The sequence below is a fragment of the Anabas testudineus genome, chromosome 16 (assembly GCF_900324465.2).
Source record: "Anabas testudineus chromosome 16, fAnaTes1.2, whole genome shotgun sequence".
Lineage (NCBI taxonomy): Eukaryota > Metazoa > Chordata > Actinopteri > Anabantiformes > Anabantidae > Anabas > Anabas testudineus.
Genome location: NC_046625.1, coordinates 8,150,205 through 8,177,896, shown reverse-complemented (window position 1 = coordinate 8,177,896; position 27,692 = coordinate 8,150,205). Strand labels below are relative to the sequence as shown.

Sequence of the window (27,692 nt, the reverse complement as noted above, 5' to 3'; positions counted from 1 at the left end):
TGGCAATGTTTTAAAATACACCACCTATATATAACTATATGTATAGTATAACTTCAACAACAAGTTATTCAATGTAAGCATACTGTACAATCATGAAGGTTCTGGCTGCTTAATAAGAAGCTGTACTTTGAAAGGGAAAGCTTTGAAGTTAATATTCACATACTTTTATTAAAGACTTCGAATGCAGCACCTTTCCTTTAATTCTGCAGTAATTTGTTTTTTTTCCACTAACACTCAAGAAAAAGGTCTGAATACTGAACACAGCTTCCTGAGACACTTTCCACATGTGGCAGGAGCACATGGAAGCTGGTTGTTGACGCTGTGTTAACGATGTGAAACCTGTGAAAACAAAACAAAAGGGAGAAACACGCTCCGACACATCGCCTGGGAAACTTTTACCCCGTTATTCTTGTGACTGCCACATTGCGCAATCCCCCCACAGACAGTGCAAACCGGGGAGAACTTCGGACGCCGTGTTGGTGGCACGTTGCGTGGAAGGAAACTGGAATCCGTGCAGACAAATCACCATCATGCGTGCGCTGGTAATCACTCCCCCCCCCCCCCACCTCCACCCTGCAGCAGCAGCAGCAGCAGCCTCCTGGGACTCTATAAAAGCCTCCACTCACCGTTCAGCCAGCACGGAGGACGCTCGACCTCTCAGGTGAGTGACTGCACCTCACATCATGCAGAGACACATCTTAAAGAAGTCTTCCTATTTTCACATGTTATTTATTGTTTATTTTTATATGCTGAGTTGTTAATTATTTTATTTTGCCAGTAGTAAAATATGCATGCTCTGTTGTTGATTTTTGCTTTATTTCTTTTTTTCCACAGCTGTATCTGTCTCTCTATCAACCATGAAGGCTGTGGCTCTGATCCTTGCTCTGGCAGTCGTCACTGGTGAGGCTTTTTAGCCCCTTTCGCATTCACTGTCACTGTCTTTTATTTAACGTGTGTTTGTGTATTTTAAAGATGTTTTAAACATGTGCCCATTTTAGGCTGCAATGCCCGTGCTGTGCGCCAGGCTGATGCCACCCAAATCCGCTGGGAAGACACTGTAGACCGTTTCTGGCAGTATATTTTTGATATGAGCCAAAGAGCTGGTGGAGTCATCAAGGACTCTCAGGTCAGCAGGGAGCTAGAGTAAGTGAACTTAACATAATTTATAATTCCCCCTTCCTTCTCATTTTTATTAGGCAGTGATCAGTCCACTCATTTGTTCTGTCTTTTCTAGATTTAATTCTCCTTTATAGTTCATGTATTTGCCTCAAGCCTCATTCTCTGTAACTGTTTATGCTTGCACTCTGCTTACAGTCCGAATAGATCCTCATATGTGATTGTTTATGTTCCTCTGCTTGCAGCACTCTGATTACTGACACCATGTCAGAGCTGGCAGCCTACAGAGAAGACATCCAAACCAAGCTGCGCCCCTACACTGACGACTCCACCGGTCAGCTGTCTCAGGATCTGCAGCTTTTAGCCAACAGGCTGCAGAAGGACATGCTGGACGCTAAGGAGCGCAGCACAACGTATCTGGGTGAGCTCAAGACAATGATGGAGCAGAACTCTGATGATGTTCGCAGCCGCATTAACACCTACACCAACAAGCTGAAGAAACGTCTGAGCAAGGACACAGAGGAGATCCACAAGTAAGTTTGGTGGACGCTCTCAGTCTTAGTATTTTCTTGTGTTTGTTAATGAGAAACTTATTAAACTATACTTGTTCACCACCAGCACTGTGGCCACCTACCTGGGTGAGCTCCAGTCCCGCACCTCTCAGAACATGGATGCCGTGAAGGAGCATGTTCAGCCCTACGTCAACCAGGCCAGTGACACTGCTGCCAAGAGGCTGAGCGACCTGTCTTCCGCGTTGAAGACCCAGGCTGACGGTTTGGGCCAGCAGCTAGAGACCCAGGCCGAGGGCATCAAGACCCAGCTGGAAGCCACAGCTGAGGAACTGCGCACCTCCCTGGAGGGCAAGATCACTGAGCTGTCTGAGTTGTTCTCCCCCTATGCCACCAAGCTTCGTGAGCAGTTTGAGAACATCATGGACAAGGTCAAGGAGACCGCCACAGCCTGAGGGTTTTGAAGGGTTGCAGATAGTTAGTGGTAGTAAGAGGAAGAATGAGTAACCACTGATTTTATAATACCCTGGCAAAGAGGGGAAAGGGGGAGATTTACTGATGATATCTTCTTTTGGGTGCTCTAGTGTTTAGTGGGATCAATGGGAGGAAAGAGGAAGGATGAGATGCACGTTTCATAGAACAGTCAGCAGATGGAAATCTGTCTGAGTTCTTCCTTCAGCATAGTCACCCTCATCTCTTATCAGTTCCCTTGCTCACTAAACACAAGCACCACGGTCAATAACAGTCTTCAACATACAAACAATTATTTGTAATATGCTTTGCTTTTCTACTTTGAATTAACCCCTCCCAGGTTTTGTATTGAGTTTTCTACTGTCTGATTGTAAATATACTGTAGCTGCTGAGCTTGAGCCTCGTAAGATTCCAGCTCATCCATGAAAGCACAGCACAACACACAAGTGTCTGTCATTTCAATAACTGCACTGAATGATGATGATCGGTTAATGGGGGCACGTACTTTAATGTGTCTGCCAGATTTTGTAGAGGTGACACTCAACTGCTAAAGTGCCCTTCTGTACTGTCTGCATTTGTCTTTGTTGCTGTGTTTCCCCGAAAAAAAGTGGAATGTAACTGATGCAAAAAACAACAATCAGTGAGTAAACTGTAACGTTGCGGACCTAACGTTGTTCAGTCTGAGTATCCGTTACGTTTCAGATGTCATGTGCCCACCATGCTGCTCACTGTAAGCGCACTGCCCATGGCTGCAATGTGTTGAACAGTGCAAAGTGAATAAAGAACCTAGAAAAGATGTTTCGTTTAAACTTGTTTGTCTTCTACTCAATGATTGAATTATTCAGTCCAGTTACATGCAGACTTCACAAAGCTGTTTAAAATAATGTTTAAAAGAAAAAAAAAATCTTAAATCAGTGATGCAAACCCATCATTGCATAATAAAGCTGCTGGGGATAGTTATATAAGGGGATTTATCTGAAGATATTGACCCCTTTGAGCACTTTTTCAACCACCCACTGTCACTCACACGCAGCAGGCCCATCCGCTTTCTTTACTGAACACTCTGTTTAACTTGCTGCTCCTGCAGAAGAAATTAAAAGTAAAATAAGTCATTTGTTGCTCCCTCCCTGTACTTGTACTCCACCCAAACCATTTCCCTTTCTCCCATTTCTCCTGAACATTCACCCACCAGAATCGTTGATCTGCTGTTTTTCTAGCCCAGACTTGTTAATATCTTCTCCTAGATTCCTTTCTCATGATCCCAGCAGGCATTTGGGAACATTTTGTGCCTCAGATTGGATTATTTTTATAAAGACACCCACAGCACAAGACATGCACAAGTGCATTTATTTACATTAACACACACGTACTGTTTTTAGATCGTGTGCCCACATGCACATGTACACTACTGAGCAAATATTTTAGAACCTCTTCATTTCTTCAGTTTTTATTAAAGTACATTTCTCACCTTTTGCAGAAGTAACAGGGAAACACACTTGTGATATTCCCTGTACAATGTAAATTGTAAATCAAATAGTGTTCTTTAAGTTTGTGTAGGTGTCTTATTTCCATTAGTTTCTTTGCTTTGAAAAAATCTATCCCAAACTAGCCTTCTCCAGTTGGTTTTATAAATGGAGACTGGGCGGGGTATTCGATCTCTTGATAACTTCAAGCTTGTTCTTTCTTCTGAGCTAGTAGCGACATGCCCTGCAGGTTTGTTCTGGGTTGTTATCCGGCCATCAATCTAAACTCTGCCCACCTGGGTGGCAACACTGGACCAAACAAATGAGCCTCAGTTCATTTGACTTCCTTTTCTATGCCTAAGACCTACCGGCAGTTGGTTCTTTGGTTCATAAGACCTGGTTTTAGTCTTCATTAGTCCACCAGTGTTGCCAGCTTTACTTACATCTGTTGTCCACATATCACAGAAGCTGTTGACTCTTATCAGAAATGTGTTTACTTGTTTGTTTATTTTGTTGTGGCTATGGATATGTCATATCATACCTCACTACCCACATTAACAGCTAGTCGCTAAATTGTCCACCATTTCATGAAGGCAAATACTAAAATATATTTATAAAATGTTCAGTGCCGGTATTTGTGACAAGTCTTAAAGTCATTAAGATAATACATTTATTACATTAATGGTTTCAGTGCCATTAAGTCCAAAATGAGGATTTCCAGCTTGCTACTTACATCTGGAGCAAAAAACGTATGCTTAACAAACTCAGCAGGATTTTCTTCTTTGAAGAGCAGAGCAGAGGCCAGTAGAGGACACTGTTTGCCCCTAGTTCCTCTCCTCTCTTCTGACCTCTTTACTTGAATCCATGCTGCAGAGACGCAGCTGTGTTTTCTTTTCTGGAAGATTAAGTAAACTACATTTTCTTCATAAAGAAACACAATCTGTGGGCTTCAACAAAACGACCTATGTTATACCGGTTTATATTTGGATCATTACTTAAGAATCACCTAAAGGTGCTATTAAGATAAACACAGAAGATATAAATTAATAGAGCACAAACAAAAGAGTTTATGTGACACTCTTGCATTTGATAGTAGACAAGACCATAATGACCACAGTGTGAGTCCAGCTAGGGATCTTGTTACCTGTCAGAAAAAAGCTAAAGTACAGCAGAAATGTTCTAAAAAAGTAGCCAATTACAGTATGTCTCTGACAGATGTGTGCTTATTCAACTGTTTTTCATCTCTACAAAACAACCATCTGTGTTAGAACATGGTCTGTTTATAATTTGTATCTGTGCAAAAGGACAATGCGTGTAAAAGTAAAAGAATGACTAACACTATGACTGTGTGCTTGCCTCCTTTCATATGACTCCCTAGAGGAACCGGTGTTTATTTTGAAACTTAGAAAGGTGAAACTCCTACATTAAACTACCCATTGTTGCACGGAAGAGTCATGGCTGTTATAAACAGGAAAACCACATGCATTCCGCCGGCTCAGCACTTCTGCTCTGTCTGCACTGCCCAGTAACACAAGTCCCAGCCAGTGAGCAGGTCCTAGCTAGCGTATGACTGCTAATAACCTCCCCAAAACACCCCTGCAGAGATTTTACCTCCTATTACAACCCCTTCACTTTTCTCCATCCTCTCCCTCCCCTTCAGAGCTGGCACACAGCATCAGTCACCACAGGAGCCCTCAGCGAAACACAAAAACAACCTTTTTGTAAGCTTGTTATTGCAAATTGGGAGCACACAAGACATGCACTTTCACGCCCTATGCCTCCTACAATTATTCAAGATGTGCACGCAAGGTTATATGCACGCAAGCACAAGCTCATACATAAACCCACTGGTCACTCCATGACAAAGGAGATGGAGATTAAGTCTTTCAGAGATAATGTGTGTGTGTGTGTTGAGGCATGTGAAGGCTCATTTAAATCAATTGTAGGCTATTCATCAAGGCAATAGAGCCTTATAGGCCCAGTCATCAGGTATAAATGGGCATTGGGTCTTTTCAGACTGCTTAGTGTGAAAACAGATATGTTAAGCGATGATCAAGGCCTTTGAATCATCAGACACAGACTTCCAGGCTCTAACTCAGGTCACAGTTGTAATAAGGGGTAACTACAGTTCATCCAACTGTACTGTTTTTCAAAGAGGGACCATTTATGGTGTTGTCTGATTTAATTCCCCTTTGAAAAGGGGAAGGTCTGGATAGAGGAGACATCGAATGAGACAGTGAAATTCAAAATAGAGCAGAACTTGGAAAAAAACAAAACAAATCAGACTTTGCAGACAAGTGGTCTGCTTAAGTCTGCAAGCTATCAGTGACTTCTGCCCCATAAACAGAATACACAAGGCAAGATTTTGAAATGCAGGCCATAGGATATCAGTGATGTGATTAACTGGTCTAAAGAATAAGGAATTAATACATGTTGAAAGTTAGATTTGACCAAATACAATATTTTTTCACAGTGTAACTTAAAATAATTAATCAGTAACATATTATTGTAATACTATGTCACCTACAAAGGCAGTCGAGTATTAATTTCACATGCACTGTGTGGTATTTTTGGCATGGTACTTTTAATTAAATGAAGCATTTCAATACTTCTGCAACATAAATTGGGTCAAAACTACAGCATGAGTGAATAAATTGGTACACAAATGTGAGAAGCAAACAATAAACAAACAAACAAACATTATCAAAAACTTATCTATTATGGTCCTTATCATTATTGTTAAAGAAGGAAGGCCCTTTACCCCCTTATAAGCAAGCTGGCATTGGATAAATATCTGAAATAAATGCTTTTCCTGCCTCCTCTGATTTTATTCTCATGCCAATCTTCATGAATGATTTGTGGATAGTACACAGGGATGGGTGATCACTTTAATATATATATATATATATATATATATGTATTCCTCTCAACAGTGTGGTGCTTAGCGCACAATCTTCCAGCATAAAGCAGTCATGCTCCTAACGTACTGGTGTGTTGGAGGTTTGATGCGGCAAAAATATTTATCATCAGTATCTTTTATTGGGATTGCATTGGTGCTGATCAATAAAGGGGCAGTGGCACGTCAAGGTGACCACGTGTACATGTTGCTAAAAGTCTTGCGTTTTGCGCCACCCTCCTAGAACCGAGCAAGCTTATAAAAAGGAACACACATCTAAGCGCACAAACACACTCGATTGCTTTTTCTTCTGATACGGAAAACAGGTATGTTTCATTTGCACCTTTCCTGGACCAGAAAAAGATTTTATTTTACTTCATATGACAGTAGGAGAATGACGTAAAAACGTATTGTGCATCAAAAATAAGAGCAAGTAGGCTCCAATATTTATCCTGGTTATATTCTGGCTTATTTCTTAATATTGATTGAAGGCGACACCTCTGTGCTAAAAAAGTATTTATGGCAAAACAACTACATCACAAAGGTAGTTTCTATTATAGCTGTGAATTCATGCATTTTAAGGAATCCTAGGGGGTCTGAAGGTTTTACGAACTGGACGTAAAGGGAGCTGTCCAGTCCCTTTGGTGCTGACGCACCAGGGCGCTATTTTTAAAACCTAAGAAACACGTTTCTGCTCTCTCTCTCTTTTTATTCTTGGGCTTTGTAAACATTTTGTGTGTAAATACACCACAATTTATGTTTTTGTTTTTTTTCTTTCTCCACCAGAGAGTCACAGCCAAGATGAGACTGTATCTCGCAGTAGCGGTGCTGGTTCTGGCTTGTGTGGCATACGCAGGTAGGTTTCTAGTGAATCATTAACCTTCCTATTACGAACCGTTCTTCTTCCACGTTGTGTAACTTTTTCTTTGTCCATCGCTGTCACCTGCAGAGGCTCAGGATAAAACCCTCCAGCAGAGACTCAGCGAATTTGGTGAACAAATCGGTGAGATAGGCAGGACCGTGGCTGAGAAGGCCAAGGACGGCTACCAAAGCTTTCACAACAGCGAATTTGTATCAAACGCCAGGTAGGTGCTAACATCAAGGAAGAATATTAACATTTGCACAATTATTAACATGAAAACGTTGTCTTGTAACATAGGGGTTTTTCTCTCCTCCTCAGAAACTGGTTACAAGAGCAAATGGAGAAGGTGAAGACGATTGGTAAAAATTAGTAGACGAGTAAACAAATTCCTGGTTCCAGCCATCAATCACCCCTCTTCTCCCCCTTCTGACCTCTGACCTCTTCACTCTGACCCTCACATTGGGACAGAGATATATCAAATGTCAAACTGATCTGCAGATCACACTCAATGTTTGCATTGCCTCTTTGCAAAGAGATGTTTTGTTATAATCTGAAAGCAATCTTTTTAAATACTCAATGTGAAAGAAATACAAGAAATACACAAAATAATAAAGAGTTTTTATGTCAATTGTGTAGCAGAGCTAATATCTATAAATGTAAAGAAATAAGAACTTCTCAGTGTAATGAAATGTTGAGTTGACACAACTGTGCCTGATATTAAATAAACTGGTTCTGCTTTATGAGAGAATGGATTCTGAATTTTAAACAAATCACTGCACACTAACGCTTTTCCCTAACTGGTCCTTAAATCTATCACAGATTTCAGATTAATCATTATACATTAAAACAATACAATAAAACAACAGATTATTGATCATTATCTGATTAAGTTGCATTTTTTTTGAGGAAGAACACTTTTTTTCTTCACACAAGCGAAAACTTATGGAAGAAGATGGAAGCCCATTAAAATATGTTTTTTTTTTTTTTTAAAGATTATTATTCAATGTCTCAAAATGAGTTTAGATGAATTCTCAACATTCTCTTCAATAAATACTATTTTTAAATAAATAAATATGTACAGAAAACATAACATCAGTAACACTTGGAACATTAAAGGATGTTTTTTGTGTCAGTGTTACATTAAATCAAGAAGAGTTTTGAGTGACCTGTGCTTCATGTCACAACATGTTTATACATAATAAAGCTTTGATACTAATGAGAAATGAATCACGTCCCTCTTTTGAATTATTTGAAGCAGTATCTGAGAGCACCAATGGGAGGCTTTGTACAAAGTAAATGTAATGTTGTGCAAAAACCTGTTGGGAATAGTTATGAAAGGTTTAGAAGCTTATCAAATGGAAAGCTTTCTCAATTATTACATTAAAAACAAGTTTGTCTTTAGCACTTGATAAACTGTGACTGATAACAATGTGATTAACATGATTTCAAGTACTTTGACCAAATAATTAGTTTATACTTAGGTGAATATCATAGGAATGGAAATCAAAGACAATCACTTCATCAAACTATAGCCAGTAGCATCTGATAGATAATAGTTTATTTGTGTCAATAGCTGGTATCAAAGGGCAAGTGCCAACATCATCTGCATCTCTGGCATTTCACAACTCCTGGGCTAAAGTCGCTGTTTATGTTGGGTTAATAATCTACCAATTGCCCCAGTTCACTGAAACCTGTTCCTGTGAAGGGAACATCGTGACAGAGGTCAGCAGCTGGTGCGCAGAGGTCACACACTGCACAGATTATGAACATGTTGCACAGGCTCTCAGGATGTAAAATTCACTTTGAATCACTTTCATTTTGATCAAATAAGATGGCACATTAAATTAAACGTTCACCTTTATGACATTTATCACGTCCAAGCTAAATGATGACGAAGAACTCTGTGCATGTTAAGAAAAGCACTGACTTCGTCTGTCTCACCCGGAAAATCTACTTCCTGAAACATCTAAACTAAAACGAAGTGGTGTCCTGTCTGCTGGGTTCCCAAATAATATTATACTTTATGCACAATATTTAAAGCAGTTTTCTTCTTTCTTACAACATTACAACCATCACTAAGGGACCATTTATTGCACAATTATTATATTGGACATCATTAAATTTATCTTTGTGCACCTAATAAAGTGATTACTGAGTGTATAACTTTTCCAGTACATACTGGGAGACTGCAATCATGTCAGAGACTCACAGATGTAAAAAAAAAAAAAAAAAAACATCATGTAAAAACAAGGAAAATTCTGTCAGCCGTCTGTTTAGACAGCTGACAGAGATCAGGTTTGTAAGTGAAATAGTTATGAACTCTCATGTTTAGCTGTTCCCATTGAGAATATGTGGCAAGTACAGAGCCCAAGTAGTGACAAGATTGAATTGATTTTGTGATGGACTCTGCCCACAAAAATGCTTTGCTTGGCTGAACATGTTTATCTATTTGACCCCCCTCAAGTCTTCACTAAAACCCATATCTCTCCTGCAACAAGACAGACTTTGACTGGCCTGCATACATATCAGGACATGCCAAATGGCCTGAGATATCTGATCCAAAGGGCATTTGGACAGTTACTGAACTGAGCTAATGTTGATCTTGAAAGGATATCAAGAGTTCAGGAGTGTAACATCTAAAAAGAATGTGTCATTACTTAGATAATGACAGTGAAAATATAATTCAATTTTCAATTCCATTCCATTCAATTGTATTTGTATAGCACCAAATCACAATAGAAGTCATCTCAAGGAACTTTACAGTGTAAAGACCTTACAAAATAAAACTGTATACAGAATTATATAAAACACCTAACAACCCCCTTAAGCAAGCACTGGGCAACAGTGGAGAGGAAAAACTTTAGAGGAAGAAACCTCCAGCAGAACCAGGCTCAGGGTGGGCGACCATCTGCTTCAACCAGTTGGGGTGAGTGGAAAGAGGAGAGAGAAAAGAACAGCAGGCAAATAAAGCAGAAAAGAAAAAACAAAAAACATAAGTGTCTGTGACAGATGAAACCAATGACCTATAGTTCTCATGTGCCTTGAATTAAGATCAATCAACTACGTGTAGCCAGGAACCTTACACAAGTTTAACATACTCTTGTGTGTCTTCCGATGAGGTCCAATGTGCATGTTTTTGTGGTCACCAAATACAAATAAAATGACATGATAACACTTGCTTCATTCAACTTTTGATGACCAGCAAGAAGAAAAGGTAAAAACCCTGATCCCTCTCTTTCAGGTTTTGTAATGTGATGTTGATGAATCCACAGTGAAATCTGTTATTCTGTTTTAATTTCTTGATCATTTTACTGCTAGTGTGGCTAATTTATTATCAGAGAATTTAAGGGAAAACAGTCTATTAACCTCATATGTTGAGGTCGTAGTTGTGATATCTAGCTTACATCACAAATAGACTGTGTCAGTGTCTTATTTAGTGTAATAAAATTTTAGTAATTAGTAGTATAATTAGTAATTATTATTAAGAAACAGTTACTAATTACACATTTCAAACACTAGAGCTGGTTTTGTGCTGATTGTGTTTCTCTCATCTCTGCGGCAGATGCATCCAAAAGCATCCGTTTTTGTTTTCTGTGTCATCTTACTGATGCAAGGTAAGTGTGTTTATTCGACATCTTCATTTCTGAGCATCTTTCCTGATCAGTTTTTGCACTACTTGACTGACAAACACCCTCCTCTGCAGCATGCAGGCCACTTTTGGCCCAGACACCACCACCAGCACAACCTGACGCTCCAGGACTGCTGGAAAGGCTGGCAGAGCATGCCAGGTACTTCTAAAAGTATTCTGCCCTCCGTCTGTGTTGAGCTCATGCGTGCAAGCTAAAGCGACTGTTCTGTAAATGATCACTAGTTATCAGAATTGCTAAAATATTTGGAGTACACATTGATGTGTTTGTGTGTACATGTTATATTTACCTTGTTACTCATTTGTGGGCTTGTGTATCTCACAGGAAAGTCAAAGATACAGTTCATGGTTTGGGCGAAACAGCATTGGACTTCGCTGGTGCTTACTATGAAGAACACATCCAACCAGTGACTGCCAGCTATGTTGAATGGGCCTCGAATGCCATAATTCCAAAGATCTCGGATTTCATAGACAGACGCTTTGGCACGAGTCACCTGGGACACATGGGCTGATCTAAAGGACAGTTAATGAACTTAGCTAATGTTGATCTTGAAAGGATATCAAGAGTTCAGGAGTGTAAGAGCTAAAAAGAATGTCTTTACTTGGATACTGGCAGTAATATTATAATAAAGCTAATACTTTACTTTTAGATTTAAAGAAAATACAAATCACATAAGTGTCTGTGACAGATGAAACCAATGACCTGGAGTTCTCATGTGCCTTGAATTAAGATCAATCAACTACGTGTAGCCAGGAACCTTACATAAGTTTAACATACTCTTGTGTGTCTTCCAATGAGGTCCAATGTGCATGTTTTTGTGGTCACCAAATACAAATAAAATGACATGATAACACTTGCTTCATTCAACTTTTGATGAACAGCAAGAAGAAAAGGTAAAAATCCCCTGATCCCTCTCATTCAGGTTTTGTAATGTGATATTGATTATTATTATATAAGTTTCTGCTCTGAAATCTGTTATTTTGTTTCATGTCTTGGTAGTGTGGCTCATTTATTATCAGAGAGTCTACTAACCTCACATGTCGAGATTGTAGTTGTGAATTCTAGCACAGGAAAGTCATATAAAGTCTAAGATAAATACCAGGATTTGAGGGAAACAGCATATCTTAGCTGGTGCTTATTATGAGGAACAACATGAGGAACCCACCAGTGAGTGCCAGCTATGTTGAACGGGCCTCGAATGTGTACGGCTCCATAATTCCGAAGTTCTGGGATTTCATAGACAGAAACCTGTCTTGCATGAATGACATAACTTATCTATTATTTATACCGTTTGATGTTGTCTTAAGGTTTCATTGGGCTTTGCTGCATTTTAATAAATCTCAAGGTTTACATGAAACAGCTTGTGTTATCTGTGTATATGGGCCCTGCTTGTCCTTCAAAGACTATGAGACCTAAAGCTAATAAGAGGGAATGGTTAAAGGCACTAATCAATATGATTATGATGAAAAGGTGAATTCATCGATATAAATTAAATAATGTAAAAGCAACATTTGCACATTCTTATTCCAATCATGCCTCATTTCATTATAAACAGCCATATTCACTTCACTCCTATTGTTTTAAGTTATATATGCATTATTTCTGTTAAGTTTCAGGTTGGTTAACAAATGGAAAAACAGAAGGAGGAGTAACATTACTCCTCATGACATTTTGGTTTTACTATCTTATTCCTGCATCAGCAATTTTGCTTCCTTTGAACCTCACTTATATCTAATTGATAAAATGTAAAATATAAATGTAAGAGTGAGGCATAAAATATAAAGATACACAGGGAGAGATAAATAAAGGAATAATAATAAAAAAGAAACCCTTTATGATACGAATAATTTACCACCTTTAATACACTATCTCTAGGTATGAAGGTGAAAGGTGAAAGCAGAAATCATTGCACTGGGTTCAGCCCAATTCTAGACAGTTCCTGGTTGATTGACCTGCTTTGTTCTGACCTCTCTTTGAGCAAGACATGATAAAGGGATTCTGACTTGTTGTCAAAGAAGTGATGATTAGCAAGAACGAATCAAATATCTTACAATAGGTAACAACTGAGTCGCTTTAAAATATAGTCTCTGTCATAGATGTGGCAACTACGACATACATGTAGTACCTATGCAGTATCAGGAGGGCGGTACTGTGAGTGCATGACTATATGAATACAGATAAACCTATATTCAAGGAATATTGCATAACCACCAAGTCATATTTCCACATATGGCATTTAAAGTGAATATTATGCACACTGGACTTTGTTTAGGTGAACTTGTGTGTCTGTGCATTTGTCACTGTGCATGCTTGCATGTGTGTGTGTGTGTGTGTGTGTGTGCGTGTGTGTGTGCGCACGTGTGTGTAGGTGTGTGTATGCTCATCAGATGACGTTTGTTTGCAGTCTCCCCCTATATCACCGTGCCCAGATGTGAGCTCCGAGTTACAGACAACTCACTTTCAGAGAAGACTGTCACTTCTTGGATCTGTACATCCAACACAGCAGCAGGTAAGTATCCTTCTTACTGCAGGAGCCTCGGCTTCTCTTCCAAAACTACTACTAATTAGATTTCAGAAACCTATCTAGAAGTGCACTGCATTTGCATTTTTTCAATTTAGTTATCAAAATGTTTATAAGCTTGTGAGATTGTGAGAACGTCAAATATGAAAAAGAAAAAGTGATTTACCAAATGGAAAGTTCAGTTTTAAAAACATTTCTTTTTAAAATTTTGTTTCAGAGATGAATGCAAAATATGCATTGGCACTGATCCTCACTCTGCAGGGTAAGGCAACATGTTTATGTAACCTGAACAAAAATTTGGATTAGTTTTTCGAATGAAATCCTGACTATTTTGTGATTGGATGACTTAAAAAACATCTGTGTTCCTTGTTTGCAACAATGCTAAAGTTGTCATTGCATGTCTGTTGTATGTGATGTGATAGCATTCATAATTTAATAAATATACGTTTTTTGGTTCCTACACAATTTTATTTATGATGAGAAACCAAAACATGCACAGCAGCTTTTATTTAAATGAATCAGAAATGTTTGGTTTTATAATCTTTCCAATGCAAGAATGTCCATGTAGCATTTCTTTAAAACGAACACCTTTTGTTACTCTCTTGACTTAAACTGATTTGATTTATATTGTAACACTTGTTCTAACACAACAACCTTACTTTTCTTGTTTTATTCCAGTTTCTATGTGCCTGGGTGAAATTCCTGCACCATCGCAAGAGGTTGTTAATACGTATAACACATTAAAATCTACATTCTACAGCAGGCTGCTCAATGCTTACAAGAAACTCCAGGCTGTCATTGAGCCTACTTTGGAGAAATTAGCTGAAAGCAACCGTGGACAAGCTACCAGGGATTACATTGAAGAGGTCCAGCAGAAGCCTGAGTTCAAAGCTTTTGTCAAAATTGCCAGGTGAGTGTTTACAGGGATTGCTTCAAAATGTTCCAAAAATAAAATATACAAAACGTTCTCCATGTACTGAGCCATATCTTTTACTATGGACATTTATTTAAATTATCTGTCTTCTTTGTTTTGCACAGTGGCCTGGGCACCGAGGCAGCTCCCCTAGTGGACAAAGCCCGTACATCACTGTTGGGTCTGTATGAATACTACGTGCGCCCCCACTTTGGCAAATACGTACAAGATAGCATTGCTGCTGCCAAGGTCCACCTGGACAGAGTCTTGCCTGTTGAGTAAAGAAGACTGAGTGGGTCAAATCGCTAAGCAGCCTGTAATAGATGATAGCTCATAGAAACTACACCACTTTAGACCAAGAAGAGCCATGCACAGTGCAAATACAATTCTTTGCCTCTTTTTGAACCAATATCTTTGTAAAATCTTACAAAACTAAAAGCAGGCCAAACATGTCAACATCAACTATGCAAACTGTGCATGTGCAGTATTTTGTGTGATACACTAACCAATGTCTGTGTGTGATCATGTGTGTAAATGTGTAAATGTGTTCAATAAAATGAAGTGGAAACTATATGAATGAAACATGCTTCTTTTTCAAGAACATTGAAGGTTTACTTTCATGGTAGATATCTAGTTATCTAGTCCAAGTTATCCAGTATTTTTTTGTGAACAAAATAGTTTCAGTCTCCACCAATTACTGTGCAGTATAATAAAACTTTTACAGTACATTTGAATTATAGAAACACAACATATTAATTTGTTGGCTTACGAAACATCAAAGAACCATTATGAAAAAAAAATCTAAAAGTAGAACTTTGAATTTAAATGAATATTAGCTAATACTTTCATGTACACTGCCAATAATAATCTTTTATTTTTGTTCTGAGCTTAGGACGTTTCAGTCAAATATGTATCATCAACAAAAGTAATGAAACAAAAATAAAAGAATACAGATTTAATATTTATCCAAGACAACTATTACTTGAAATGGACGTCCTCTGTGTTGTCATAGTGATTGTCATGAATCACAGCACTTTTGTTTTATTATGTAGAGTAACAGCATCCCCACTGGGTAATAACAGTGTTCAGGACTTGTAATGAAGGCAGCTGAGCTCATACAACACCAAATCATTGTCGCTGCAGTGCTACAATGCAGCTTAATGGTGCCTTTAGCTACAGTGATAACTTCACAGAGAGATCATTTGAACACAGTCCACAGCTGTCCTCAGACCGGAGTTATCAGGTCAAAGGCAACCTGACATGTGAGGCTTGATCACACCAGTGGCTGGGATGTTTACTTAAGACTCTGGGACGTGTCCTTGTAGAGAAGGTTACTTCTAAAAAATACTTTCCGATCAAAAGAGCTTGCTTTTTTGCAGTTTCTCATTAGACCAGATTCACGATTGATGATAAATAGATGAAGGTTTTCTAAAAGGCAAAAAAACCCAAAAAGAAATGAAAATCAGAACCTGTGATTTGTCAGTTCGCTCAAACCTTTATTTATCTAACAAATGTTCAAAGAAGAGACTTTTAGCACACTAAAAAAGTTGGAACAGAGTGAAGTGAGTGATAAGACTGAAACATTTATGAAATAGTGAAAGAACAACATTCTGGTTTATTTCGAAAATATCAGGATCATTAGTAAAAGGTAAGGGTGTTAAGATTGGGCATAAAATAAGCAACCACCAAAGGCTCACAAAACCATAATTTTCTCAATGAAAAATTACAAAGAATTTAGACGTTTGACCATCGAAAATGCGTAATATTGTGAAAAGATTCAGGGACCCCGGAGAAATCTCAGAAGGCATCAGAAGATGCTGCATCATGATATCATGATGAGAATAGCCACATGACAGCTGCTGCATCCCGAAATGCAACCTGAAACTCTGTCATACAAAGAGGAAGCCAAACATCATTTCTGTGCAGGAATGCTGCTGAAGACAGTGGAAATATGTTCTGTGGTCACTTCCCAAACAACTAAAAAGAGTAATTAAAAGGAAAAGTGACTTAACACAGTGGTCAACCCTGTCACCACTTTGTGTTGCAGCATCAAACTCTAAATTTACTTATGTTTATAAAATACAATTCACTTTGTCAGTAAGAATATTGAAAATCTTCTCTTTGTTCTTTGGTCGAACATTTAACACTTAATTTATAGGAATGGGTAAAATGGCAAAATGTAATTATTACTTTGGATGGAAAATATTAGATAAACATAGAAGGACCAAATGTCACATAAATATTCCACCAACTACAGTAAAAAAACAACATCAAATGCTCTGCACTTGAAAATCACACTAAGAAGATGACAGCAAACCCTGTGCTAAAACGTTTCGTTTTTGTATTAAGATCAAACTGACATGTAGAAATTATTTAGGAATATATACATTGACGATTAGAGTAAGAGGTTCTCTTTCTCCCTTCTATCCTAAAACAAATTGATTTGAAAAAACAGGAGCTGCAAACGATCTAACTGAGTCATGCTAACTCTGGCTGACCTGGCCGAGATATTTCATAACCTGAATTAGCCTGGATGACGTGTACAACACACTCTAGACTTAGGACTATCTTAACAAAACCGAGATGTATTGTAATGTGACTTGAATGCATCACTGCTGTTATGGAAGTAACAAGTACCTCCTTATGGCGCTTCGAGCCCTGTGCTTACAAAATCCAATCAGACTAAAGTCCTAATTGGCTCCTGATGATGTTTAAACACTCTTGATGCTACATTCATCATCGTTGTGTTTACATGGATAGTCACAACGCCTGTTTTATCAAGACACAGTGTCACACATAGTCCCACATATTAATCAAACACACCAGACAACAGCACTACTTTATCTCCCACAGAGTGCACTTTGGCTCTGGGAGCGACAAGTCAACACATTTGCTCTCCTATATAAACAGGTTGGGTCAGCGGTGCCTCTTACTCCATTCTCTTTACCACAGTCATATCCGGAGAGAAATACAGTGAGTACCATGCATTTACTTCAATTACTGACAGAGATAGACTTAAACTGATAGAATCAGGTTTTATCTATAAGAAAATAGATATAACATATAAGAAAATTAATATTCTGTTTTGACTCATGCTTCATTTTAATACAATAAAAAAACTAAATAGACTTAGACAATTATCAACATCAGCACAAATCTGTCAGCTGGTCACGAGTGTGGATATCTATGACAATGTCTCACCCTAGTGGATAAATGGAGATAAGCTTAAAAGGTCTCTTTGTTCTTTATCCACTCACAGATTCACATTTCATCATGAATAAGCTGCTGCCCGTTACTGTGCTTGTTGTACTCCTTGCTCTCAGTAAGTATATTCTCAAATAACAAATCTGAATTCAGGATCTATGTTGATTTAAAACCTGAAGCAAACGTGCGACCCTTGAACCCCTGTTACCTGATTCTGTGCAGGTGCTGAAAGCTTCCGTGTGCCGAGGCAGGTCGAGGAGGAGCAGGGGGTTTTGGGCAAGCTCACAGATACCGTGAAGTCCTACTACGACAGCGCTGTCAACACTGCCAGTGGATATGTAGAAACCATCAAAAGCCTGAAGTTGGACGAAAAGGCAAAGTAAGAGATTTTAATGACAGATTCATTTGTGCAATATGATAAAGTGTGAGTTGATGTCTAAGACTCTTCTCTTTTTGACAGGGACATTTACACTGATACCACTACAGTTCTGAGCACCTACACTGGCATATTACAAGACCAGGTTTACCACATCCTTTACCCCCAGCAGTAAACTAAAACTGATTCCTAATCACTTCAACTTCATCATTACAAGAACTCTCGAGCTCCACAAAAAACTGGTCCAAAGTCATTTGACATTAGCTACTTAGCTGCATCATGCAAACCTCAAACAGCATCTTCAAAAATAAAATGCCCTTACTGTGCTCTTTGTGGTGACTTTCTGGGCCACTGCACACGTGGAAAAGGATCATCATCACCCAACAGGAACTGTCAACCTATTCACAAAACAGCTTGCACAAAGGAAAGTGGACAGAGCAACTTGGCAAGCACAATAAAAGGAGCACACAGCATGAATTCCTCCATTAGTCTAACAATTAGAAAACAACCAGCCATTAAAATAATGCCCAACTTAATGATCTATTGCCTCCTACTGGTGTTTCCACAGTTTACTCTAAAGCTCACCCGAGCACTGCATGCATTTATATATCTGTGTCATATCTTGAAATAAAATATTTATACAAAAAAAAAATGTCTGGCTGATAATGTGATTTTAACTGAGTGTATAATACACTAAACTGTACCGATTTAATTTGTCTATTGTTGTAAAACCTGCTTCATTTGATGTCGCTCAATGCATGTGTCTGTATGACTGTGTGAATCCACACTGAGACACCAGACTTTAATCAGCTGTGGCAGCATCAGAACAGAAGCTTCTGTTGCAATTAATAATGGATGAAAAGAAACAATGGGTAAAATGTGAGAGCGCTGAGACGCGGGCAGATGACCGAACAACAAAGCCTGTGAAGTTTGTTTAGTGGATTCTGACGATCAGTGATGCAAACGTGTTGTGATTTTTAATTAATGTATAAAACTACAGCACGTGACAACCAAAGTATCATCATGTAGATGTCTACTGTACTTCAAAGCTTCAACATAGACTACATATTTATGTGTGTTTTAAGGACTGGAATATTTTATTACGCCTAAAAAATCCTACTATTGTTAACAACTCATAGCTCACATGAGTATTTCTAGTCTTAAACTCATACAGAGCAACATTTTACATACAGTGCAACATGCAGACCCCTGTTTCTGCAGCTCTGTTGGCACTGTTCAAACTAGATTAATCAGAGAAGACTGCAAGTTGCATATGATATCACAATCTGTCTGAAATGTTTTTTTCCCCTACTGACACCTGTGATCGCATTAGGCTTTGACACTAATTAAATCTAGCCCACCGGTACATGCCAGAGCTGCAATAGAGAATGAAATCCACATTTTCCAAGAGAGAGGAGGAAAACATACTGTGTCCCTGACGTTTGATGAAGTGAAGTGTGGTTTGAGTGAGCGGATTTCAATCTCAGCTTGGATCCTTTTTACTGGGTGTAAATAGAAATGTATGGGTGAGTAGTGTAATGATAACAGTTACAGTACTTTCATTTATACTAGACTACAAAGTCTAGTTTGAGTTCTGATGACTTGTGTGACTCATTTCTTAGGAAAAAATGATGACACATTGTGTTCAGTCTGCATGTAATGTAGACAGCAGACCATGTAAAATTGGAACGTACTGTGTCTTCTCCCAAATGTCACATCATTTTTCTTAAGGAAGAGTTTGATATCATCTGTCATAATTTACTGGTCGCCACACTTACAGGATGTTACGCCATGGCTTTACACCCTTGTGTTATATGTCTAGCAGGAAGCAAAAAGTGTTTTGCAATAGCAATTCCCCTGATTTACCAATGTTTAGTGTGTCACCTGGTAACTTTGGTCCTCTTGATCTATTTGCATGTTGACAATAGGGAATTGTTATTAGTAAGAAATGTTCTACTTGTGTCAATTGAGCAATAGTGGGAAGTGTAATCAGTTGATAAGCAAGGTGTCAACTTGGCTGTTGATGAAGTGATATGAGCTGCTGCTTGTTCAAATTAAAGCTGTTTGACTTGTTCTCTGGTGTTCATGTTGTTCTAGCTCAGTCATGCCTCGGGATAAATGATTTCCCAAAACTCACGGCTGTACATTCACTTACCGTATGTGCAGGGCTTTTGTAAACAAGTTACCAAACAATAATTAACAAATACTTAATTACACTTTTAAAACTTTTTTTAAATTATTTGTGCTGGTTCTGTGTCTTTGATTTACTTTTTACTGTATGTGTGGATTTCTGTTTCTATTTATTAATGTACTTTCATATAAGTCTTAGTTTTGTTGCTTTCTTCTTATTTAAGTGAGATGTGTTAAAATTAACTGTTTATCCATTTATCCAATTGGCCCACATGCCTCTACATCTCATTCTCATTTTTGCAACACCACAGGAACGTATGAGCCAAACTTTAAAGTGGTGGTATTTCTTAAAATTGGGCAAAATCTCTACTTGGATTAAAATATGAACTACTTCAGTTCTGTTAGTCACAGTTCATAAAGTGATCTTACATACATCCCATATTAGTCGGAGCACTACGTCACAAATGGCTGGAGGGAATTTCGTTATATCTAGTATATGAGTTTAGAGGAGCATGCATGTAATCTATAACTCCATATACTGAGGCATGTGAGGTGGTAATTCCACTTGGTGTTTTATCTCTTTTAATTTCTTTGGCTCTTGCTATCATGATTGCATTAATGTTTAATTAGGACTCATTTTAATGTGTGCACTCCAGGAAGACTAGCAACTGCTATGGGATAATCCAATGACAGACCAATGAAATAACCAAAGGGATGGTCGACTTTGTACAGAGTCATCAACAAAGGAAGGAAAACAAACACAAAACATTAATATCTATGGAGTCATCTGAAGTTAAATTTAGCTTTACTACCTTTGTGAGGGCACATCTACCTGAATTTGGAACATACAATCATCTTTATTACAAAGTGAAAGTGGCAATATTATCAGCAAATATTCTGGTTTCTTAAATGAAAACCTGGACTTGGCCAATCTGGTATATTTCAAGACAAGCCCTTGAAAATTGTATCATGGTAAAATATTAACTTCATAAATGGCAGTTGGTATAATATCCCCACTCCTACCTCCTTTATGATTTCATCTGGTAGTGCTACAAAAGCTTTGTTCATTTATCTATGACACCATTGTCCATTTTATTGTGCACTTAGCACAGACTAACCATAAAAAATGGTTTTAATATATCCCACTAAGCTACAAGAATTTGTGCACAGGGGGACTCTGCTGATCTTCAATCTATGAGAAAGATATAAACGTCACCAAAACACACAGATACACACACGTGTATCTGTATCATGACACATGCATTCTCTAGCCCCCTGCTGCCCCCACAACTAACTGCTTCACCCTAAACTTTACCCATACTCTAACCAAAACCTAATTATAACCCTAAAACCTAGTCTTAATCCCCAAATCACTCTGTAAACACCCTTCTTATTGTGAGCACTGGCTAAAATGTCCACAGTCTAAAGGTTAAAAAAGTACACTAGTCCTCAATGATAGCCACAAACAGAGACACACACACGCTGCTGCACACGCGCACACACACCTACAAAAATAAAAAATAAATTATTAAGTAAAATGTACAATGCAACAATAAATGATGTTCTTCCTTGTTCTCTGCAAAAGAACAAAGACAGGAAACAAGGTGTGTGTCAATCTAACCAAACTCACTGTTCAGCTGAGGTGTTATCTGGGAACGTTATTATGAAGTTTATGGCTGCTGGATAGTAATAAATCAGTCTGTTCCTCCCACTGTTTTCCAGAAAAGCTTGCAGGTATAAAGAAGACAAACATTTATCACACACTAGTAGAGCTCCAGAAAATACTGAAACAGAATGAAGCTTCTTTTCCTGGTGGTTGCTTTGGGGCTTGCAGGTAGACATTTACTGTGCTACGTCTAAATTGTGAGTTCTTAATAGTGAAATAACCTTTTTTGTGCCTGTTTCTTCTCGATGTGTTGCAGAAGCTTCTCCCCTGGAGGACTACAAGGTGTGCCAGCCTCACTCCAGACCATGGCAGGTCTATCTGCGAGGTGAAGGGACGTCCTGCAGTGGAGCTCTTATCAACAAATGGTGGATAGTAACCTCTTTTAACTGTGCACCCAGGTATGTCCTACTAAATACTGAAGGTTGACTTGTTTCTTTGACTGTCAGCATTTCAAACAAAAAGTAAAAGTAAAGAAAAAACATTTGTTTTACTTATGCGTTGCGTTGGTTTTCATCCAATTAGTTGAACTGCTGTTTAATGTACATCTGGTTTTCCCCAAATATTGGCAGTAAACTTTCTTTTGGGCTTGAGAAAGCAGCCTGGGGTCCTAGATGAATTCTGCTTTGTTAGAATTCAACCACGTATCATGTAAATATAACATTAAAAAAAAAATTATTCAATAGCTGCAGCCTTTTAACTGTAACCTTCAGCTCCTCTGGAGTCTCAATAAATTTTCCCCAATAGATTAAAAAGCAGAATATTTTGTAGTTTTTGTTTTCCTCACGAAGCAGTGTACAGGTTTGGTATGAAATCTTAATAAATAAGGTCATGTCAGTATATGATTACAACATATTATAATCTGTCTCGTGTCAACAAACAGATCAGTTCACTTTGGATTATTCCAGAGTTTTAGATTTGATTATTTCTACAGCGCCACTGCAAATTACACTTTATTCCTACTTAATTAAACCACCTTCATTAACCTGCTGTTCATACCTGACTGGGGTTACTATTTCTTAATCATGGGCCTGTTTCTGTCTGAGGCCTGAAACATTTCCCTGAGCTTGATAAATCAGTCTCTCTGCTTCCTTGTTTGTGCAGATATAGCAGCGCCATTGCATCTCTTGGAGAGCATGATGTGACTGTGGAAGAGGGCACTGAGCAGCACATTCATGTTGCTGACGTGATCGTCCACAGTCCCTACCGCTCAGCCCTACACAGCCTCGCAATGCTCCGTCTTGCTGAGCCAGCCCGCCTCAACCAGTTTGTCCAGCCCATCCCTCTGCCCAGTCGCTGTCCTCAGCCTGGAGAGACCTGCTATGTCAGTGGCTGGGGATCTACAGTCTCTAATCAATGTAAGTGGATTTAAAGGTGCTACTGTGGCTTTTACACCTCATTAATCTGTCACCACATTTGAATGTAGTATAATTGCAGGATAAGCTGGTGTTCCCTAATCCAGTCCTCAAATATTCAGTCGTGTTCTACTCCATCTTTCCTGTATCTGTCTCTCCTGTGTCTAACATTAATGCAATTGTTCCATGTAACATTTTAATTTGTGAACTTTTAAAGTCTAGTTTTGTCCCTTGTTTTGTTAAGTGTATTTCTAAAAATGTTTTTCAGAGGAAATCCACTCTTCTGCTTTTTCTCTTGAGAGTGGAGGCGATAGAACACAGTGTGGTTTTTTTGGTGCCTGATCAGCAGGTGGACATGCATTAGCTAAAGAAGCTCATCAATATTCTGGTCACTGCTGCTTTAACAAGGCATTTATATTCTATTTTAATAACTTCTAACAATGTCTTTCTTTAATCAGAGGAGTTTATAATTGCCTGTCTAAATTCCCAGCCAGTGTGCAAGACTAATTAAAAGAAGTAGACCTTGAAAATTGTATTTACTCAAGGTTTAGACCTGATGCTCCAGTGCAAAAAATGGCAATGCATAAAAATAAGTTGTCCATAGACCTGCTGATGATACAGAAGGAAGTTTTTTCTCAAAGAAATGATAAAGAGTAATGATAAAGAATATATTACTACTACATCGTAATTATCTTTTAAATCAACATGTACAGTATAATAGCTATTTAGTTTGAATGAATCAGACTAATAACCCACTCTGCTCTCCTCTACAACAGATGAGCCTCATCAGCGTCTGAAGTGCATTACTGCACCTGTTGTAGATGATCAGACCTGTATGAACACGTTTCCTGAATTCCTGTTCTGGAGTCCGACCATGGTCTGTGCTGGTCAAGGAAACACAGACAACTGCTTGGTGAGTATGAACACAGTCTAACGAAACTGCCTTTTGTGTCTGCAGTCTGCAGTTTTCATGTCATTTTTCACTCAGTAGTTTGCATGCATGTCCCACAAACAATCACAACTTGCCTCCCCCCTTTACAGAGGGATAGTGGCAGTGTGATGGTGTGCGATGACCAGCTGCAGGGTTTGCAGTGGTACGATAATGGCTGCAGCAACCCAGCTGACCCCACTGTCTACACGAAACTGTGCAAGTACAATGACTGGATCAACAGTGTAATGGAGAGGTACACAACCACGCAGCCAACTACAACCACTCAAGTGATGATGACATGAGGCAGCAGAGAGACGTTAACGCGAAACATTGGCGATTGTATAGTGTTGTGCTAAAAACATGTCTTGCATATCCTCCCTGTAGGAGACTGGGGTTCAAAACCCAGCTGTGGTTAACCCCAGTAGGGGTCCTTAGGCAAGACCTTACACTTACCCTCCCTGTCTTTATATGTTGTACCTCACTTGTTCTTCTGAATAAAAGCATCTGCTAAATTGAAAATAAGATATGAAAAACACTTATACAAGCTATGTTTGAAAATCAGGTTTAGTGCTTGAACAAGTTGTCTATAGCTTAGGTAAAACTAACTGACATCAAGAAGAATAATGAACTCAAAAATGTGCTCTGACGCTCATGTTTTATTCATGAATTTTAGTGCATGCCTGACATTGTGATTCCTCCTCTATCATCATTTGCCTCAACAAACTGTTTCTACAGCTGGTTAATAGCTGCTGCTCATTAGCTTTATTTACTTGATCGTAACTTCACACACACTGCTGTGTATGTGATAGTGGCACTGGATTAGACATGACAGGGAAAATATGTTTTGTTCCACATGCTGAACACATATCGACTGCTAAATCTTGTGACTGTCATCTTTTTTTTTAAACATTCACACATAATGCCTAGTCCCAGTGGAGTATTTTAGCACTGTTTTAACTTACAGCCTGCAACATTAATGCTTTGATTCACTCCTCCATCATCACTGTTTTTACCTGCAGCTCAAACCCAGTTTATTATGTCCAATTTAAAAGATGTTACTCTGTTGTCATGTTATTGTAGTGTTTACATCTTGTTCTGCCGCCTCCAACAAAAAACAATGATTAACACAGGTTTAATAACTGCAAACGTCTTAGCTTGTCATTTTTAGGTCATGAAGTTAAGATTGATATTTGTGCCAGTAATTAGAGTAGTAGACTTTTATATTTTCTCAAGGATGATTGTTATTCACAACAATGAAATCAAATTCAAAGTCAAACAGAATGAGCCTGGTAATGAGCTGTGCCTGGCAATTTTGCAGCAAGCAAATGGTGCCACCGTGACAAAAGAAGAGCAGCAATAGTCTGAAGCACCACTAGATGGGGGTAGAGCCCAATAATATACACACAAGCCCAGAGAGAGAGAGAGAGAGAGAGAGAGACACACACAGAGAGAGAACATTTAGTCATAGCCATATGGACAGTTGACATAAAACATACAGTTTTGCTTGGTATTGTGGGAACTAATCGGAGCTCTGCTTTGTCTGCACACATATACGTTATAGAAATTAACACATGGATCTAATGTAACACCAAGTACAAAGAAAGTGGGGAGAACATGTATGGGAGATAGAAGCACGCACACACACACAAGCACAGACGTTGTGTACACAAAATCAAATATGCACACACACACACACACACTTACATGTAAAGTGACTGACAGCTGTGTCCATAATCACCCAGGCAGTTGAACACAGGGGCCACTCTGCCATCTGTTCGCAGCATTTCTCTCCTGCTCCTCTTCCTCACCTCCTCTCCCCCCTGTCCTCCCACCTCAGTGGGAGAAAGACAGCAAACTGGGGGGATGACTTTGGTAACTGGGATGTCACTTCAGAAAGCAGTGTGATATTAATTAGTGTGGATTTTTGGAGCTGCCGCTTGTGTTTGTTTTTCTTTCAGTTTGAATAGCCATTGTTTGTAATTCTGGGGGATTTGACTGAAACCAATTTAATGTAACAGCTACTGTGTCAGTAACTGTGGGTTTTTGTAACAGATACAATAGATACTTCACTTTTCCCCCGAGGCAGGAAGGCAGGACACCCAACACTACAAGCCTGAAATACTGTGTGGGATTTCCCCAGAATATTTTCTCGGTCTCTTTTTATGCTAAATTTCAAATGATCTGCGGTTTGTCATGGCTTATAGTACACCGTCCTTCTTCCTCTGAAGAGGAAGCAGTTTCTGCTTTACCAGTCTGCTTTGGAGATAGTGTGTAAAGCACTCTAATAATTTCTGCCTGGACTCTCTGAGAATTGAATTAATTTTCTGCAAACAGCACAGCCCATTTCTTTTGTTGTAATTTTTAGCATGACATCAACTTTTTATTTCCTCTGCAAATAAAGTGAGTGGACGTCATTCACATAATACAACTGCATCAAGGTTTTGAGAGTCCTGATGGCCTATAGGCACAAGCAACACAGGTAAAGTATAAGACAAATACAACTCTGATTTGATTATTACCCCAGATTAAGTTTATGGATCAGTAAAGTTCATCTTCTGGGCACCTTGGACATCCAAACCAAATGTCAAGGAAATTCATCCAACCAACAACTGTCATGATATTTTACTAAAACCACAAATCGGTCACATGATCCTCAAAGTCAGTAGGCGTCATTGCCTGGGGACCATGAATGTCTGTACAGAATTTCACGGCTTTCCATCCAGCAGTTGTCAAGATATTTCAGTCTTAACCTACAGACCTACTAACACTGCAAGGAATCATAAGCTATCATTCAAAATTACAGACTTTTCAAGGTAACAAATGCAAAAAGGTTTAATTTCTGGCTCTTACAATGACAGAACTGTGATAGTATATTTCAAAGTTCCGTGTTTCATCTGGAAACACAGATGCAGTCAGATTCACCTTTGTTCTTTTGTTTTCTGTGTAGGTCAGATTCAACCCCCTCAGCTCCCACTCAGAATTCAATGGGCCAATACAATCAGAAGTCATGAAGATAAGATGACCTTGGTGGTCAGAGGGATTCATAAGTGCTGAATAAATTAAAAAAACAGGTTTGGCCTAAAAAAAACTGCTCTCTCTCTCTCCGTTTTTAGCCTTCAGACAAACATGCACACATATTATGGATATCTCTGATAGACTGTGGAATCCTCTTTGGCCCAGTTAGCCCCATGTGTTTATATGTATTAATGGTTAACCATTCCTCCTTACTTTCCTACTTTACTCCCTCTGTCCAAAATGCTCTAAATTATTTCCAAATTTCTAAACGCCCTCCCTTCCTCATCCTCTCTCTTCTGGCTTTCATAGCTCAGACATGCATGCCCGACCTACATTAAACATAAATATCATTCTAAATTGCCCAAACACCATGGCACAAACTGATTAATGAGGGAATTAAAATGAATGATGCTCCATAGGGAGACATCTTTTTCCTGGGGTGTGACAGTGCTTATCAGTGGTTGGTACAATATCTGTAGAGTAAACGCGAGGCATCTCCCTCCCTCCTTCCATCTCCCTCCATCGTTCTGTTTCTCTGGCAAACTGTCGCCATCACTCATCACTGGCTTACATTCCCAGCATTCCCCCGTGGCACCTGGCTCATGAGAGAGGAAAAGTGA

General features: G+C 38.8%; 6 protein-coding genes across 8 annotated transcripts; all 6 read left to right on the top strand.

The window, feature by feature from the left end:
• The first annotated feature begins 568 nt into the window (after window positions 1-568).
• Window positions 569-2,892, top strand: apoeb (apolipoprotein Eb). 2 transcript variants are annotated; one of them, XM_026372975.1, is made up of 5 exons: window positions 569-661; window positions 835-900; window positions 999-1,143; window positions 1,362-1,649; window positions 1,735-2,080. In XM_026372975.1, exons 2-5 carry the CDS (start codon window positions 858-860, stop codon window positions 2,078-2,080), a joined length of 822 nt encoding a protein of 273 aa, XP_026228760.1. In that variant the 5' UTR covers window positions 569-661; window positions 835-857. The 2 variants fall into 2 exon arrangements, with proteins under 2 accessions (XP_026228760.1, XP_026228761.1); XM_026372976.1 differs by lacking the exon at window positions 569-661 and having other exon boundaries at window positions 843-900; window positions 1,735-2,892.
• Window positions 2,893-6,648: 3,756 nt separating this feature from the next.
• On the top strand, window positions 6,649-8,065 carry LOC113169021 (apolipoprotein C-I-like). The gene is made up of 4 exons (XM_026370140.2): window positions 6,649-6,781; window positions 7,242-7,311; window positions 7,405-7,540; window positions 7,636-8,065. Exons 2-4 carry the CDS (start codon window positions 7,257-7,259, stop codon window positions 7,685-7,687), a joined length of 243 nt encoding a protein of 80 aa, XP_026225925.1. The 5' UTR covers window positions 6,649-6,781; window positions 7,242-7,256; the 3' UTR covers window positions 7,688-8,065.
• A 2,261-nt stretch (window positions 8,066-10,326) lies between these two features.
• Window positions 10,327-11,817, top strand: apoc4 (apolipoprotein C-IV). The gene is made up of 4 exons (XM_033326406.1): window positions 10,327-10,531; window positions 10,880-10,931; window positions 11,021-11,105; window positions 11,289-11,817. The coding sequence occupies exons 2-4, from the start codon at window positions 10,880-10,882 to the stop codon at window positions 11,473-11,475; spliced, it is 324 nt and encodes a 107-aa protein (XP_033182297.1). The 5' UTR covers window positions 10,327-10,531; the 3' UTR covers window positions 11,476-11,817.
• A 1,382-nt stretch (window positions 11,818-13,199) lies between these two features.
• On the top strand, window positions 13,200-14,971 carry apoa2 (apolipoprotein A-II). Its single transcript, XM_033326405.1, has 5 exons — window positions 13,200-13,236; window positions 13,369-13,473; window positions 13,703-13,747; window positions 14,164-14,395; window positions 14,524-14,971. The coding sequence occupies exons 1-5, from the start codon at window positions 13,215-13,217 to the stop codon at window positions 14,678-14,680; spliced, it is 561 nt and encodes a 186-aa protein (XP_033182296.1). The 5' UTR covers window positions 13,200-13,214; the 3' UTR covers window positions 14,681-14,971.
• A 2,247-nt stretch (window positions 14,972-17,218) lies between these two features.
• apoc2 (apolipoprotein C-II) lies at window positions 17,219-18,440 on the top strand. The gene is made up of 4 exons (XM_026370274.1): window positions 17,219-17,371; window positions 17,658-17,720; window positions 17,825-17,981; window positions 18,063-18,440. Exons 2-4 carry the CDS (start codon window positions 17,672-17,674, stop codon window positions 18,151-18,153), a joined length of 297 nt encoding a protein of 98 aa, XP_026226059.1. The 5' UTR covers window positions 17,219-17,371; window positions 17,658-17,671; the 3' UTR covers window positions 18,154-18,440.
• A 3,410-nt stretch (window positions 18,441-21,850) lies between these two features.
• On the top strand, window positions 21,851-25,188 carry LOC113169193 (trypsinogen-like protein 3). Of its 2 annotated transcripts, none has more exons than XM_026370389.1 (5): window positions 21,851-21,942; window positions 22,034-22,172; window positions 22,876-23,129; window positions 23,903-24,039; window positions 24,168-25,188. In XM_026370389.1, the coding sequence occupies exons 1-5, from the start codon at window positions 21,903-21,905 to the stop codon at window positions 24,357-24,359; spliced, it is 762 nt and encodes a 253-aa protein (XP_026226174.1). In that variant the 5' UTR covers window positions 21,851-21,902; the 3' UTR covers window positions 24,360-25,188. The 2 variants fall into 2 exon arrangements, with proteins under 2 accessions (XP_026226174.1, XP_026226173.1); XM_026370388.1 differs by having other exon boundaries at window positions 22,031-22,172.
• Window positions 25,189-27,692: the final 2,504 nt, after the last annotated feature.

Bases quoted from the DNA above. Each gene is read 5' to 3' on its own strand.
- apoeb (XM_026372976.1), top strand. From the start codon at position 858: ATGAAGGCTGTGGCTCTGATCCTTGCTCTGGCAGTCGTCACTG. The intron at 1,144-1,361 runs GTAAGTGAACTT...CTCTGCTTGCAG, and splicing joins CAGGTCAGCAGGGAGCTAGA to CACTCTGATTACTGACACCA. The intron at 1,650-1,734 runs GTAAGTTTGGTG...GTTCACCACCAG, and splicing joins GACACAGAGGAGATCCACAA to CACTGTGGCCACCTACCTGG.
- LOC113169021 (XM_026370140.2), top strand. From the start codon at position 7,257: ATGAGACTGTATCTCGCAGTAGCGGTGCTGGTTCTGGCTTGTGTGGCA. The intron at 7,312-7,404 runs GTAGGTTTCTAG...TGTCACCTGCAG, and splicing joins GGCTTGTGTGGCATACGCAG to AGGCTCAGGATAAAACCCTC. The intron at 7,541-7,635 runs GTAGGTGCTAAC...TCTCCTCCTCAG, and splicing joins GAATTTGTATCAAACGCCAG to AAACTGGTTACAAGAGCAAA.
- apoc4 (XM_033326406.1), top strand. From the start codon at position 10,880: ATGCATCCAAAAGCATCCGTTTTTGTTTTCTGTGTCATCTTACTGATG. The intron at 10,932-11,020 runs GTAAGTGTGTTT...CCTCCTCTGCAG, and splicing joins TGTCATCTTACTGATGCAAG to CATGCAGGCCACTTTTGGCC. The intron at 11,106-11,288 runs GTACTTCTAAAA...TGTATCTCACAG, and splicing joins AGGCTGGCAGAGCATGCCAG to GAAAGTCAAAGATACAGTTC.
- apoa2 (XM_033326405.1), top strand. From the start codon at position 13,215: ATGCACACTGGACTTTGTTTAG. The intron at 13,237-13,368 runs GTGAACTTGTGT...GTTTGTTTGCAG, and splicing joins GCACACTGGACTTTGTTTAG to TCTCCCCCTATATCACCGTG. The intron at 14,396-14,523 runs GTGAGTGTTTAC...TGTTTTGCACAG, and splicing joins GCTTTTGTCAAAATTGCCAG to TGGCCTGGGCACCGAGGCAG.
- apoc2 (XM_026370274.1), top strand. From the start codon at position 17,672: ATGAATAAGCTGCTGCCCGTTACTGTGCTTGTTGTACTCCTTGCTCTC. The intron at 17,721-17,824 runs GTAAGTATATTC...GATTCTGTGCAG, and splicing joins TGTTGTACTCCTTGCTCTCA to GTGCTGAAAGCTTCCGTGTG. The intron at 17,982-18,062 runs GTAAGAGATTTT...TCTTTTTGACAG, and splicing joins AAGTTGGACGAAAAGGCAAA to GGACATTTACACTGATACCA.
- LOC113169193 (XM_026370388.1), top strand. From the start codon at position 21,903: ATGAAGCTTCTTTTCCTGGTGGTTGCTTTGGGGCTTGCAG. The intron at 21,943-22,030 runs GTAGACATTTAC...GATGTGTTGCAG, and splicing joins GGTTGCTTTGGGGCTTGCAG to AAGCTTCTCCCCTGGAGGAC. The intron at 24,040-24,167 runs GTGAGTATGAAC...CCCCCTTTACAG, and splicing joins GAAACACAGACAACTGCTTG to AGGGATAGTGGCAGTGTGAT.